Source organism: Cherax quadricarinatus, chromosome 84, assembly GCF_038502225.1.
Source record: "Cherax quadricarinatus isolate ZL_2023a chromosome 84, ASM3850222v1, whole genome shotgun sequence".
Classification (NCBI taxonomy): domain Eukaryota; kingdom Metazoa; phylum Arthropoda; class Malacostraca; order Decapoda; family Parastacidae; genus Cherax; species Cherax quadricarinatus.
The window spans coordinates 5,420,355-5,436,655 of record NC_091375.1 but is presented as its reverse complement, the minus strand read 5'-3'; the positions used below and the strand labels follow the sequence as shown (position 1 = coordinate 5,436,655).

The 16,301-nt window shown below is 39.8% G+C and overlaps 1 protein-coding gene across 5 annotated transcripts in view; it reads right to left on the bottom strand.

Annotated features, from left to right (window-relative positions):
• The window catches only part of Rgk3 (Rad, Gem/Kir family member 3), a 402,462-nt gene that overhangs the window by 168,035 nt on the left and 218,126 nt on the right, over window positions 1–16,301 (bottom strand). For all 5 annotated transcript variants that reach the window (XM_070102971.1, XM_070102972.1, XM_070102973.1 and 2 more), the window contains one exon: window positions 3,426–3,598. In XM_070102971.1, the coding sequence (XP_069959072.1) occupies window positions 3,426–3,598 (173 nt within the window). The remainder of the gene's footprint in view (window positions 1–3,425; window positions 3,599–16,301) is intronic.

Genomic DNA, 16,301 nt, shown 5'->3' with positions numbered 1-16,301 from the left:
CGCCTCTCAAATTAATGACAGGTAAGTATCGTATCTGCCTGTCTCAAGCTGAGAGGACGTAGGATCGAGCCTACGCCACTACCCTACTCTGAATGGCCCATCTGGATGTGTTATGTATATAATTATATACGTAATATTTTTTTTCAACATATCGGCCGTCTCCCACCGGGGCAGGGTGACCCACCGGGGCAGGGTGACCCACCGGGGCAGGGTGACCCACCGGGGCAGGGTGACCCACCGGGGCAGGGTGACCCGAAAGAGAAGAAAGCTATAGTTTTCTTGCTTATACATTTAGTAATATATACAGAAGAGGTTACTAGCCCCTTGATCCAGGCAATTTAGTCACCTTTTAGGACACGGATAGCTGACGGAGGAGACATTCTTTTCCACTTCCCCGTGAAGATGAAAGGAAACAGATTATAACAAAAACTATTAAGAAAATAGAAAAAAAGTCAGATTTGTATGTACTTGTATACGTGAACATGAGCGTGTAAGTGTAAGTAGAAGTAGCAAGATGTACCTGTCATCTTGCGTGTTTATGTGACAGAAACACACCAGCAATCTTTGTTTAAAACAATTACAGGTTTCTGTCTCAGTTATTTGTTATGAAGGTAGAACCTCCCTGGGTAGCTGCTGTCTACCAACTATTTATATGTCGTGCTGAATAGGTAAAATTGGCCAATTAGAATGAACTCATTTAAAGTTAAGTCCTTTTAAATTTTCTCTTATACGTTTAAAAATATATATTTTTCATTTATGTTAATGTAAAAATTAATAATTTTGTACTAAAAGAACCTTAGAAAACTTACCTAACCTTATTATAACACGCACAATTTAATTTAGCCTAATCCAGTTAAATATATTTTAGATAAGTTTACAATAATTTAATAAATACAATGAAATATATTTTTTTTCGTTAGAAAAAAGGTTCAGAATGATTTTTTGCAAAATTATTGCATACACAAATTTTAGCTTGTCTTATTCGGTAAGAAGAGCTTTTTTTATTTAAGCCAAACTCGAGAGTTTTACCTATTCGGCACGATATATATATATATATATATATATATATATATATATATATATATATATATATATATATATATATATATATATATATATATATATATATATATATATGCAAAACAACCACTCTGAAAGAATAGAGAAATTCCAAGCGCTTTCGTGACTACTCACATTATCAAGTTCCTTGATAATGTAAGTAGTCACGAAAGCGCTTGGAATTTCTCTATTCTTTCAGAGTGGTTGTTTTGCATATTCTGAAATCACCTGTTTACTGTGATCTTATTGCATATATATATATATATATATATATATATATATATTTATATATATATATATATATATATATATATATATATATATATATAATCTTTCAACACACCGGCAGTATCCCACCGAGGCGGGGTGGCCCAAAAGAAAAAAAGAAAGTTTCTCCTTTTACATTTAGTAATATATACAGGAGAAGGGGTTACTAGCCCCTTGCTCCCGGCATTTTAGTCGCCTCTTACAACACGCATGGCTTACGGAGGAAGAATTCTGTTCCACTTCCCCATGGAGATAAGAGGAAATAAACAAGAACAAGAACTAGAAAGAAAATAGAAGAAAACCCACAGGGGTGTGTATATATATGCTTGTATATGTATGTGTAGTGTGACCTAAGTGTAAGTAGAAGTAGCAAGATGTACCTGAAATCTTGCATGTTTATGAGACAGACAAAGACACCAGCAATCCTACCATCATGTAAAACAATTACAGGTTTCCGTTTTACGCTCACTTGGCAGGACGGTAGTACCTCTCTGGATGGTTGTTGTCTACCAACCTACTACCCATATATATATATATATATATATATATATATATATATATATATATATATATATATATATATATATATATATATATATATATATATATATATATATATATATATATATATATATATATATAAATAATGTATGTATATATGGGCGCTAAAGTATTTATCTGAAGTAGGTTAATTGTGTTCAACTTTGTGGAGACACTGTCCCCGCAGGTCGGTCCCAGCCCAGAATAAATTTCTGACTGCTGTCATGCAGGTGAGAGGTTGCATCCACGTGACTGTTTCAGTACTGATTCGTTCACCAGTGTGACACTGTGAGGGTATTAGGAGTCACAGGAAATACTTCTATATAATATTTATTTTTAAAGAGGTGGATTGGTAAGCCCGTGGAAGGCCTCGGTTACTTGATCAAAGACTCCAGCGGAGGGTCCTGTTTCCTGAACAATTTTACCAAATCTAGCTGATCACTATCCACAGACAGGTGTCAACATTACTGTGTGGTAGAAACACGCACAGTATAAGCAGCAAATTTTCATTTACGAGGTGCTCTAACAAGAGCTGTATAAAGGAAGTGTCGCTCTAACCTGAGGTACAGTGAAATGTTACATATTAAAATTTTTCCACACTTTTGTTGCGTCACACTTGTCAGCAAGTCTTGTCTCTCAAACACTGGAAACAAACACACACACACACACACACACACACACACACACACACACACACACACACACACACACGCACACACACACACACAATGAGAGCTCTTGGCTTTTATGCTCCATCAGGTCAAGAGCTTCGAGCAAAAAAAATATATTGGCAATAAAACTCCTCCTTGTGTGTGTGTGTGTGTGTGTACTCACCTATATGTAGTTGTAGGGATCGATTCCAGATCGTTCCATTTCCTGACAGCTCTATGACTGAATACTTCCTAACATCCCTATGATTCACATGAGTTCAACTTTGATTTGTATCCCCTTGTTCCTGTGTCCCATCTCTGAAACATTCTAGCCGTGTTCAACGTGTGTGCATGTGTGTGAACCACCCTCTTTGTACTCACCTATTTGTGGTTACATAGTGTGTGTTTTCATTATTTTTTACATCTTATAAATCTAAAATAATTCCAGCACTTGCACTTTGTACTAATTCCTCTATTAATTCACTACACTTGTCTGCCGCTCCAAGAAGAACATTTTTCTTGTATACCTTCGACTCCCCTTTTCCTTATTTTCATCTGTGGCTTCTTGTCCCTGTTGCAGACACTAAGACGACATCTTGACTCATTCTTTCATTCTTTTCTAGACGTATGCAGTTTTCATGTCTCCTCGTTTTTCTCCTAACCTAACACTAAGTTAGCAACCTTTCATTAGAACTCGTGTAGTGCAGCTCTGGTAGTCATTTTATAGCTCTACTCTGGGCCTTTCCTAACTCCACCACATGTTTGTTAGGTGTGGGCTTTCGTACAAGCATATTCCAATTTTGGCTTAAAAATTTCACTATCGGTATGTTTTGCTCTCCTCTCCCCTTGTAAGAGATATGTGTTGGGGGGAGGGGGCGAAAGTGAGGTGGGAAAAGATTTGGCACTTACCTGTGGGGTGGTGACGGTGTTGAGGGTGTGGTCTGGGGTGTGTGGGGGTGAGGCCAGATCCAAGGATGTGGGTGCTCCTGGGGGTGTTCCACTGATGGGTCCGTCTAGAGGTGGTTGGATGCTGTTGCTCCTAGATCGTCGTCGTCTGAACGAGTCTCCCCTGTTGATGATGCCTGGGGAGAGAAAACCGGTTCGTTACTGGCGGAGAGAGAGAGACAAGAACCAGTCACGTACTCTAAAGTACCGGGAGGAGAGACGAGAATCAGTAAGTTAGTGTGGAAGATATATATCTATTTCTACGATCTCTCTCTCTTTCTCTCTCTCTCTCTCTCATATATATATATATATATATATATATATATATATATATATATATATATATATATATATATATATATATATATATATATATATATATATATTATGTCGTTTCGAATATGTAAAACTGGTCAATTAGCAAGAACTCATTTAAAATTAAGTCCATTCTAAAATTTTCTCTTATACGTTTAAAGATATATTTTTTTCATTATTGTTGATGTAAAAATTTATAATTTTGCACTAAAAGGAACTTAGAAAACTTACCTAACCTTATTATAACAAGAACAATTTATTTTAGCCTAACCCAACTAAATATATTTTACATTTGTTTACAGTAATTTAATACTAAACAAACACAGTAAAATATATTTTTTTCGTTAGGTTAAGAATGATTTTGGTGAAATTATTGCATACATAAATTTTCACTTGTCCTATATGGCAAGATGAGCGTTGTTATTTAAGCCAAAATAGCAAGTTCTGCCTATTCGGCACGACACACACACACACACACACACACACACACACACACACACACACACACACACACACACACACACACACACACACACACACACATATATATATATATATATATATATATATATATATACATATATTATATATATATATATATATTTATTTATATATAATCTTTCAACACACCGGCTGTATCCCACCGAGGCGGGGTGGCCCAAAAGAAAAAACAGAAGTTTCTCCTTTTACATGTAATAATATATACAGTAGAAGGGGTTACTAGCCCCTTGCTCCCGGCATTTTAGTCGCCTCTTACAACACGCATGGCTTACGGAGGAAGAATTCTGTTCCACTTCCCCATGGAGGTAAGAGGAAATAAACAAGGACAAGGACTAGAAAGAAAATAGAAGAAAACCCAGAGGGGTGTGTATATATATACTTGTACATGTATGTGCAGTGTGACCTAAGTGTAAGTAGAAGTAGCAAGATGTACCAGAAATCTTGCATGTTTATGAGAAAAAAAATACCAGCAATCCTACCATCATATAAAACAATTACAGGTTTCCGTTTTACACTCGCTTGGCAGGACGGTAGTACCTCCCTGGGCGGTTGCTTTCTACCAACCTACTACCTACAATATATATAATATATATTATATATATATATATATATATATATATATATATATATATATATATATTCTCTCATAAGCTTTATGCCTATCTTTACTGCAGCAGCAATGACTTTTATCTCTCTCTATTATGCTTTAATTCCACTTTATCCCTCCTTCCCTCCACCGCAAATTCGTCAATTTTTTCAACGCTTCTCTTGTCTCTCTCATTGTTCTGTCTTTCCCTTGTTCTTATCTCCCTGCCTCCCCTCGCCACTCTCCCTCTCCTCTTCTCGCTTCGGGAGGTTGATCCAGAATCTTTTTTTCTCTCTTTATTCCTTTTCTTCTTCCCCTACCCGCTCGGCAAAGCCTCCTCTTGTTGAGTAATCCTCTCTCTTTCTCTCTCTCTCTCTCTCTCTCTCACACCTACACCTTTCACTCGATTTCTCCTCCTCCTACTACGCCCTCTCTCGTTTACTCTTTCTCTCACCCCTCCCTTCCTTCTCCTTATCACTCTCCTTACCTTTCCCCTTTCCTTACCATTCCCTCTCTCCTCCCACTCACATACAAAGAAAAAGCAACTTGAAATAGCCATAAAATGTCTGGCTACATAGTCAACAGGATGCTGAGCTTCCCGAGCAGAAATTTGCAGCACTTAACATCCAAATTAAACTAACCAATAAAAATTTTCTGCTAGACCCCCAGATCCTGTCCACAAATTTTTATATATATATTTATATAATTTATATATATATATATATATATATATATATATATATATATATATATATATATATATATATATATATATATATATAAGCAAACCACGGGGGTGAAAATCTTTAGCTAAAGTACTTTCACACTTCTCAGTACTTCATCAGGAGCTATGCAATGTTGCAAGTCAGCAACTGAAAGAGTGAGGGGAAGTTTTCTCCGAGCAGTGCAGTGTGGGTCTGTTACCTGCCGTAGCCTCTCTCAGAATGTGGGCCAGCGGTTGGTGCCATTCCTCCACTACCACCATCCCTCTCCCCCATCTCCCCCCCCCCCATATAGGGTAGGAGGGTTTTGAGATGTCATGTATTATGAAATTAGAAGATATAATAGCCAGCCCCAAGCATTTTTTAGCCGCTTAGAACAGGTCATGTGACTTGAGAAAACACTTTTATCAGTGGATACTATATATATATGTGGAGAGCTATTATTCTGTGTCCATTTAAATGTCCTGGTCTAGGGTACTCGAATGTTCCCAGGGGCACTCAGAAATATTTCTTTATATTTTCCTAAATATTGTCTACTGTGGTATAGTTAAGATCGCCTGTCTGCGATATATATATATATATATATATATATATATATATATATATATATATATATATATATATATATATATATATAGAGAGAGAGAGAGAGAGAGAGAGAGAGAGAGAGGGTGCCACAAAAACACTCCCTGATTTCAGATATAACATGTAGCTTTATTGTAATAATCTTTCACACTTAGTAGCTTCAGATGCAGGATTTCATTCAGTTTCATGTCGTATAAGGTAACATTAAAGGCACTCAATGTTCGCCCCTCTGGTTGCGGTAAACATCGATGTGATAGTCCAGTTCGGTCCAGACGCTCTGCAGCATATCTGGTGTTATGCGAACTGCTTCAGTGATCGAAGTTTTCAGCTCCTCCAAGGTTGCAGGTAGTGGTGGTACGTAAACTGTGCTCTTCACGTACCCCCAAAGACGTCACGAACAGATGCGGTGACCTCTACAAGTGGCCTGCGAGGTCACCGGACCTAACTGTTTGCGGAGCACTGGAATATCCTTACTCAAAGAGCCAATACATTTAAACATGATGCCGGACTCCAGAACAGACCTAAAACATGATGCCAGACGACTCCATGGCAGATCTAACAAAATGCCAGACGACTCCATGGCAGATCTAACATGATACCAGACGACTTCATGGCAGAGCTAACAAAATGCCAGACGACTCCATGGCAGATCTAACATAATACCAGACGACTCCATGGCAGATCTAACATGATACCAGACGACTCCATGGCAGAGCTAACAAAATGCCAGACGACTCCATGGCAGATCTAACACGATACCAGACCAATCCACGGCAGACCTAATGTCTTACCAACTAGCCAGACCGGATAAAACATGACTAAAGTGTGAAGACTCTTGGTATTTACATTGTCCGCAGAGCCACCATCTCCTTTACAAGAAACGGTTATGATTAGACAAGGAATCAAGTTTCAGGTGAAGCAACATTTCGCTTCGACTTGGTAAAGCTCAACACAGGGCGAAATGTTGGAAACTAGACATTTATTTTATTACTGTATTAAGCTGCTGTATTTACGGCTTTGCGTAGTTATGAACTCCTATATACACTTTGATTCATACTTAATACAAGTTTACAAACGGGCGAGCTTATTTATAAACATTATCTCTCAGTCCAAAGTAGGAATCGAACCTCCAAACTCTGTATCAATGTACGAAGTACTTTAGCCACTCAGCCAGATCCGGGATCTAGCTGAGTGGCTAAAGTACCGTGTACTTTGATGTAGTGTGCGTGCAGGTTCGAATCCCGCTTTGGCTAGTAGCCCTTTCTCCTGTTTGTTGAAGAGAAAAAATGTAGTTATTTTTCAAGGGGTAGATCGGTAAGCCAGCGGAAGGTCTCGGTCTGATGACCAAAAGTCCCAGTGGCGGGTCATCATCTAAGACCCGCGTCATGGAACACTTGTCCTGTTACCTGACAACTCTTACCTAACGTATTGCTAAATATTTTGATATGTAGGCAATGAGAGCAGTAATACCTATATGTGTAGAGGAGTATGCAGTTCATATCTTAGGCCTATACTTGTTTTTTGTGATGGGTTTGTGTTCTCAAGACAATTATGAACATCTTATAAGGGTCATGGAGCATCATGACGTTAAATTCAGGTTTAAAATACTGGAAAGTTGATAAGACACACTAGCAACACTGGTTTTTTTTTTATTTTCAAGATATTTGGCCAACCAATAACTTTATTGATTCAGTGCAGAGGTTATTTGAAGGTGTTTACCCTGAAGATAGTACAAGACGAGGTGGTCAGTCAAACCATACCACGGGTGGGGTTTGAACTCGTGGCGAATGAACTTGTATTTGTGGTTACAGTGGTGTCTGTGCTAACCTTCCTATGGTGTATAAATATACCTAGTTGGATGAATCTTATTGTAACCAGCTGGTTCAGTGACTTACGCTCTGGCCTGGAGTTTTATGACTCACCCGCCACGAGTTCAGTCCCCTCCCGTGGTATGGTTTGTTTGAAATCGTGTCATTACGATTTCGTGAGTCAGGTGGTCAGTCCATCGGTCTCAGCACCTTCAAGTAACCTCTGTATTGAATTGGTAATGTCACTGGTTGGCGAATATTCATCAGAAAGATAACGAGGTGTTGCACATATGTCGAGGACTACCAACTACCTATCAAGCCCCATGAAACTTGCCTCCGCAGTACGAGCTTTACCTCTCAGGCGAGTTACTGCCACTGTTACGCGCCCCTACTTCACTCCATTATATACAAAAATAAAAGGCCTGGTTAAAATAAGTTCTGTAATAATATATCGCGAACCACTTTATTACTAGCTAGATAAAGCAGGTTCGACTATATATTATTATCGGGTACAGTATGAATCAAAAGTACTCTCATTGTATTATATTGTATATTATATCTTTCCCCATGATTATTATAACTATAATATTATATTATATTATTATTAGGTTAGGTATTACGAATGTGTAACCACTACTGTAGTGACCAATTGGTGGTTCTAGAATTGACGCCACGCGTCGCCTTCTGGCAGAGCTGAAGTCTGACTATGAAGTAGTTGAGTGAGTCAGTCAGCTCCTAGCTCTGACTCGGTACGGGTCTTCAACCCAAAGCTCCTAGCTTAAACTAAAACTTTATACAAAGTCTTGCCTTTGCCATTAGTCTGGTAATTCATGTCACTTATAAAAGATAACTATTTCGTTACCCTAGACCTTTCTAAAAGAGTAGATTATTAATTGAAATTATTTTATCATACTCTGTTAATGAGAATTTGAACTTAAGATTGGGTTTCTTGCTGTATAGTGTTTCATTTATAATTGCTTGTGGTTATTTTAATTCACTAACCAAATACCAATGAAGCTAAATGATTGGTAATAAAATAAAGCTAACAAAAAAAAATGGAGTTATTTGTGCCCCTATTGTTACGGTGAAGATTAAGTCGTAACAAATGGGTTGTCTGTCCGGGAGCTACTTGCCCTGAAGTACATATTTGTTTTGCATTAAAATTAAGCTCCCTTGCGAGAATTAAGAAAATGGATCCAGAAATTAAGTCATTATTAGATGAATTAACAGAGGCTACTCTTGACACTTTAAAATTACAGACGTGTTGGCAAATAGCTAGACAGTTAGATATACCTTATAATAGATACCATAGCGCAGAGACTCTTAGGTCCCTAATTAAGGATAGATTATTTCCGAAAACCCAAGCAATGCCAGAACTAGATTCGGAAGATAGTTTTATTTCTCAGTTTGAGGAAGTAGAAATCCCACGGACGGGAACTGCCTTAAATAATGAAGTTGAACCAGGGTTTACAAGGCCTTACTACTCAGTCCAGTCTCAAAGCTCTCCCCCGTTCATTTCCCCGGAGTATGTATCGGTGGTTGGAACGAACCCTCAGTCAAATGACGGGGATAATTTTAGGACTGGTGCTCGTCCCAAAATACTTCCGGAGAAGACGCCCGAATTCCCTTCGGTGTCATTACCTCTTGGGAATTTCACGTCCGAACAACTAGAGAGAATAGAACGCATATTACTATTACAAAACTCTCAAATCGAAGCTAGAAGACGTCTAAACGAGGAAGAATTTAGGCGTGAAAGGTTTCGTTTTGAAACAAAGCAGAAGGGAGTTCCGGAAGAAAGAGACGTGAAGAGCACGGTAACCGGGTTTGACTTGCATAAAGCAGCTCTAATGGTACCTAAGTTTAACGAAACAGACTTAGATGAATTCTTTGAAATTTTTGAGAATCAGGCACGTTCAATGGGCTGGCCCAAAGACAAATGGGCCACATTGCTGCACACGTCTCTATATGGAAAGGCGCAGTCTTGTGTCGCCTCCTTACCATATGAGTTTTATGTCCAGTACGACGTAGTAAAGAGAACTATTTTAGAAGCATATGACATGCTCCCTATTAGTTACCAAATAGCTTTTCGTTCCATGAAACGGCAAACAGGACAAACTTATTTAGATTTTGCCCGAGGGAAAGCAGTGGCGTTTGAACGTTGGTGTCGAGCTTCTCGGGTCACGACTTTAAAAGATCTATCACAATTAATGTTACTAGAAGATTTGTATGCAAATTTTCCAGAGGGAGTTCGCCAGTATCTTGTTGGCCATCCGCAAACGACGTTGTTAGAGACTGCCGCGCTGGCAGACAACTTCGAGATTTCCCAGAGGTTGGTACAATCTGAAAGCAGCCAGGTTATCAAACCAGCAACGAGACCCGAACCTGCGAAGCCTTTCGGTAAGCGACCTACCCAACCCGTTCACTCCCGTGTAACAAGTAAACCCGAAGTAAAACACCAAATTCAATCGAGCCCATCCTATAGACCAGATAGGTCATGGGAAAAAATTAAATGTTCGTACTGTTCGAAGCTGGGACATTTCAAATCACAATGCTTTAAGCGTGATAGGGACCAGGGAAGGAGTCCATCCTATAGATTGCCCACACAAATCATATCCTCTTCGACTCATCCAAGGAAGTCCGAGCCAAGAGTAAACGCTCTGTCCCAAGGAAAAGGAACAGATCCTCCTAGTTGACTAAGCAGAATATGGGTATCATCGTCAAACTTGTCAAGGGCTATGAGTCCTTACTTTTCCAAAAGCAAAGTAGGAATTACCGATAGCCAGTTGTTGCAAGTAAATTCCTTTAGGGATACGGGGTCCTACTTAACATTATTAAGAGAAGGACTGTTATCATTCCCCGCCAGATCATATACGGGTTTCGACGCTCTGTTGGAAGCTTATGGTGGCTCCACTACGCGAGTACCCCTGTACAAGTTATATGTTGAAACTCCTATTTTTACAGGCTGGACGTCAATCGGAGTGTCTCCAACTAACTTCCCCATAAAAGACGTAGACCTATTGATTGGGAACGACTTAGCGGAAGAAGGAATATGGAAAGAGCCCATAGTTATGGAAAATCCAACCGAGGAAAATTACGTCATCGAAGCCCGACGAACGGAACCTACCCTCTTTCCTCTGAGCGTAGTAACCCGGGCGATGACCAAACAGTCGCGTTCTCAGTTGGTATCGGAGGAAGTCATGGACGACGTCGACGTAGGAGTAAGAGACATATTCAACGAAAGCTCGAGTGTAGAGCCAACAATCCACCCAGAACCGATACCAGTTCCTAAGTCGGTGGTTTCCGAAATAGATTTATTCTCGAAGGAGGATCTAGTAAGAGAACTCCAAATAGACCCCTCCTTAAGTGACCTCAGGAAGCTTGCTGTGTTGGGAGAAGAAGCCCTTAAAAGTGACTGCTCTTACTATTGGGAGAAGGACTTACTGAAAAAGAAACTAGGATCTCTTAAAAGTGATCATCTACTGGTCTTGCCTACCCCGTTTAGAAATTTAGCATGTAAGTTTGCTCATGACAGTCCTCAAGGTGGACATCTGGGACAAAAGAAGACTTTTAGAAAAATTGCTAAGCACTTCACATGGCCAAAAATGAAGGAAGAAGTGGAACGGTATGTAAGAAGCTGTTCCGTGTGTCAACTAGTAGGCAAACCTGCACATAATCCACCACCTGCGCCGTTGAACCCTATACAAGTAACAGGCGAACCCTTTTCACGTCTGGTGATCGACTGTGTCGGCCCGCTACCCAAGACTCGGCAGGGCAACCAGTTCCTGTTCACCATCATGGACACCGTCACCAGGTACCCGGAAGCAGTTCCTCTCAGGAGGATTAATGCTCGCCTAATAGTGAGAGCACTGATTAAGTTCTTCTCTCACTTTGGATTTCCAAGAGAAGTTCAATCGGATCAAGGGTCGAATTTTACTTCAAAATTTTTCCGTGAAGCCTTGGCTCAGTTAGGGGTCAAGACGGTTTACGCGACGGCCTATCGACCCCAATCACAAGGCGTGGTGGAAAGGTTCCATCAAACTTTGAAGATTATGATGAGGTCCTATTGTTTACAGTATTCCAAAGATTGGGATGAAGGTATTCCACTACTCTTGTTTGCCCTAAGAGAAAGCGAACAAGACAACTTGAAGTTTTCGCCATTTGAGTTAATATATGGGCATCAAATTAGAGGACCAGTACAGGTTCTCAAAGAAGCTTGGACCGGGGAAGAAACGCCGACTTTTAGGAGCTCTCCTACCTTAATGAAAGAACGCCTGAGCCTAGCTAGAGAATTGGCCGCCGAAAACTTACGACAAGCACAGAGTAAGATGAAGGAGGAATACGATCGTCGAACTAAACTTCGTTCATTTGAACCAAAAGATCAAGTTCTGGTTCAACGATTTCATCAGGGACATGCTTTACAGCCCAAATTTGAAGGTCCTTTAGAAATCGTGAAGCGCCTAAGTGACGTGAACTACTTGGTAAGGACGCCGAAGAAGAGGAACTCACAACGGACGTATCACATTAACCAACTTAAACCCTATTCAGGAATCGTTTCACCAGTTTCTACTATAACTCCTCTGAACCAAGAACGGGTTCCAGTAAGTTCGGATGAAATGATAGGAATACCAGTTCTTCTGAACAATTCGACAGCCTTAAAGAATTTAAATTCTCTACTGATAAATCTGGAAGTGGACAAAGGACACGAAATAAAATCCCTGATTAAGGCAAATCTCCACCTATTCAATGACGTCCCAAAACCGTGTACGTTGGGTGTGCACGATGTTACTCTCAGAGAACCTACTCCAATCAAGCAATCTCCCTACAGAGTGAGTCCCAAGAAACAAGGTGAGCTAGAGACAGAGGTGAACTTCTTACTCTCACACGGGTTGATAAAACCAAGTAACAGTCCTTGGGCATCCCCGTGCATTCTAGTCCCCAAACCAGATGGGACTTCCCGTATGTGCACGGATTTTAGAAAAGTCAATGCTGTAACAGTGCCTGATGGGTTTCCAATACCCAGAATTGACGACTTAATAGACAAGGTCTCGAGAGCTAAGTATATCAGTAAATTGGACTTGTTAAGAGGGTATTACCAAGTCCCGTTGTCACCAAGAGCTCAAGAGATATCGGCTTTTACGATACCTGGTGGCCTATACAAGTATTGCGTTATGCCCTTCGGCTTCTGTAACGCGGCCTCCACGTTCCAGCGTATTATGAACATACTTACGGGCGGATTGGACGGAGTAGAAGCTTACTTAGACGACTTAGTCGTATACAGCGACAGTTGGCCCCAACACCTTAGACAGCTTAAAGCCTTGTTTGACGCCTTAAGTAAACATAATTTTACAGTGAATTTGTCCAAGTGTGAGTTTGGCCAGACGAAAATTAAATACTTAGGATTTCGGATTGGACAAGGTGAAGTCGCTCCTTTGAACGCCAAAGTAAAGGCCCTCTTAGAATTTCCTACCCCTAAGGATAGGAAAAGCGTATCAAGATTTTTAGGAGTTGCCGGTTACTACCGTCGGTTCTGTCCGAATTTTGCACAGGTAGCTTTTCCCCTAACTGAATTAACAAGTCCAAAAACAAAGTTTTCATGGACTCAGGACTGTGAAATTGCTTTTAATCGTTTAAAAAGATTACTATCCTCTTCCCCAGTATTGCTAAGTCCTGATTTTAATAAACCATTCCACTTACAAATAGATGCCAGTGCGTATGCTTTGGGAGCCGCATTGTTACAGAAGGCTCCAAATTCTGACCTATTACAACCTGTTTCTTATTTTTCTTCTAAGTTAAAGAAACACCAGATTAATTATTCAACTATAGAAAAAGAAGCCTTAGCTCTCGTTGTATGCCTAGAGAATTTTGATGTATATTTAGGATCTTCTACCCATCAGATATCGGTGTACTCCGATCACAATCCTTTGACCTTCATAAATTCTATGAAATCGAAGAATGCCAGAATACTTCGTTGGGCTTTGAGAATTCAACCCTTCTCTATTACCATTTCCCATATAAAAGGAAAACATAATCTCATTGCTGATGCCCTCTCTAGGCCTTGAAATTTTATTAATATACATTTATTTTTAACAGTATGAGTCGGTACTTTTATGACCATCTATGTTGTGGAGAAAGCTGGAGATGATGTAGGACTGCTGTCTATGTTACAACCTCTGCTACTATGACAGATGCTACCCACCACAGAGAGTACAAGTCAATGGCGACCGTCAGTCACGAAGGGGGAGGTGTTACGCGCCCCTACTTCACTCCATTATATACAAAAATAAAAGGCCTGGTTAAAATAAGTTCTGTAATAATATATCGCGAACCACTTTATTACTAGCTAGATAAAGCAGGTTCGACTATATATTATTATCGGGTACAGTATGAATCAAAAGTACTCTCTTTGTATTATATTGTATATTATATCTTTCCCCATGATTATTATAACTATAATATTATATTATATTATTATTAGGATAGGTATTACGAATGTGTAACCACTACTGTAGTGACCAATTGGTGGTTCTAGAATTGACGCCACGCGTCGCCTTCTGGCAGAGCTGAAGTCTGACTATGAAGTAGTTGAGTGAGTCAGTCAGCTCCTAGCTCTGACTCGGTACGGGTCTTCAACCCAAAGCTCCTAGCTTAAACTAAAACTTTATACAAAGTCTTGCCTTTGCCATTAGTCTGGTAATTCATGTCACTTATAAAAGATAACTATTTCGTTACCCTAGACCTTTCTAAAAGAGTAGATTATTAATTGAAATTATTTTATCATACTCTGTTAATGAGAATTTGAACTTAAGATTGGGTTTCTTGCTGTATAGTGTTTCATTTATAATTGCTTGTGGTTATTTTAATTCACTAACCAAATACCAATGAAGCTAAATGATTGGTAATAAAATAAAGCTAACAAAAAAAAATGGAGTTATTTGTGCCCCTATTGTTACGGTGAAGATTAAGTCGTAACACCACCAAAATTCAGCCCCGTCTCTTCCTAGCTGTCGGGTACCTGGTGTCGCACTAATAAGACAGGGCGTCCCGGGGCCTAATGACCCTTACAAAGGTCGCTGGTCATTAAGCTCCAACAAAGGGAGGTAGATATGCGTTCACGTGACCTTTTCCTAACCGCTGAATCGCTCGTGCTGACGTCAATGGCAGAATTAAGAGCTTAGTCACCTCTGACCCACAGCGGCGAGTCGCTGTCTATATCTCTATTTGACTGTACTTTGCTGTATCCGTTTCTCCTATGTATACTTTTGCTCCAGCTGTGTGTGTGTGTGTGTGTGTGTGTGTGTGTGTGTGTGTGTGTGTGTGTGTGTGTGTGTGTGTGTGTGTGTGTGTGAGAGAGAGAGAGAGAGAGAGAGAGAGAGAGAGAGAGAGAGAGAGAGAGAGAGGAGGGCGGGACTAGCACTGCAACGTCAATTGAAATGAGAGATGCTCACGGAGGCGCTTAACTGAGTCCACGGTGGTCTTCCTGAGTGACACTAAACTCAGTGAAATTGAATGGAATAATAAAAAGAGGTTACTTTTCACATGTCAGGATTTCTTATCATACAACTCTACGGGACGCGAACGCCACATTTCACTTACCTTTTTGGCTTATTATCTTTTATGTGAGTGAATAACACGCATGCACATGCGCACAATAACACTCATAAACACACACACACACACACACACACACACACACACACACACACACACACACACACACACACACACACACACACAAACACACACACGAGTGTGAGAAACACGTAATGTTTACAGCCCTTGACGATGTTTACCTCCAGTGAGGTCTGTCTATCTTGCCTGTCTGTCCAAGCGTCAACACCCATCACTCATAAGGTATATTCACCTCACGCTCTAATATTAGTGAGTTCCATTCTAACTTACACTCAAATCTTAGATTATTTAGTCAAAATCTAGTATTAATTAGAGAAGGTATACAGCACCGACAACTTAACGAATAAGACACATGTTTAACACCTGGGTATTTGTACTGGCATATGTTTAACCCGCCCAAAGACTTCCATCAGTAAAGATACCCAGGTGTTGTACATCAGTCTTATTTATCAGTAAAGATACCCAGGTATCTTTATGCTTAATTCAGCAATAAAGAAACCCATATTCAGAGTTGGCCCACTGATAGAAACTGATAGGATGGATAATGAGAACATTCAAGACAAGAGATGCCAAGCCAATGATGATCCTTTTTAAATCACTTGTTCTCTCTAGGCTGGAATACTGCTGTACATTAACATCCTCATTCAAGGCAGGTGAAATTGCAGAACTAGAGAATGTACAGAGAACCTTTACT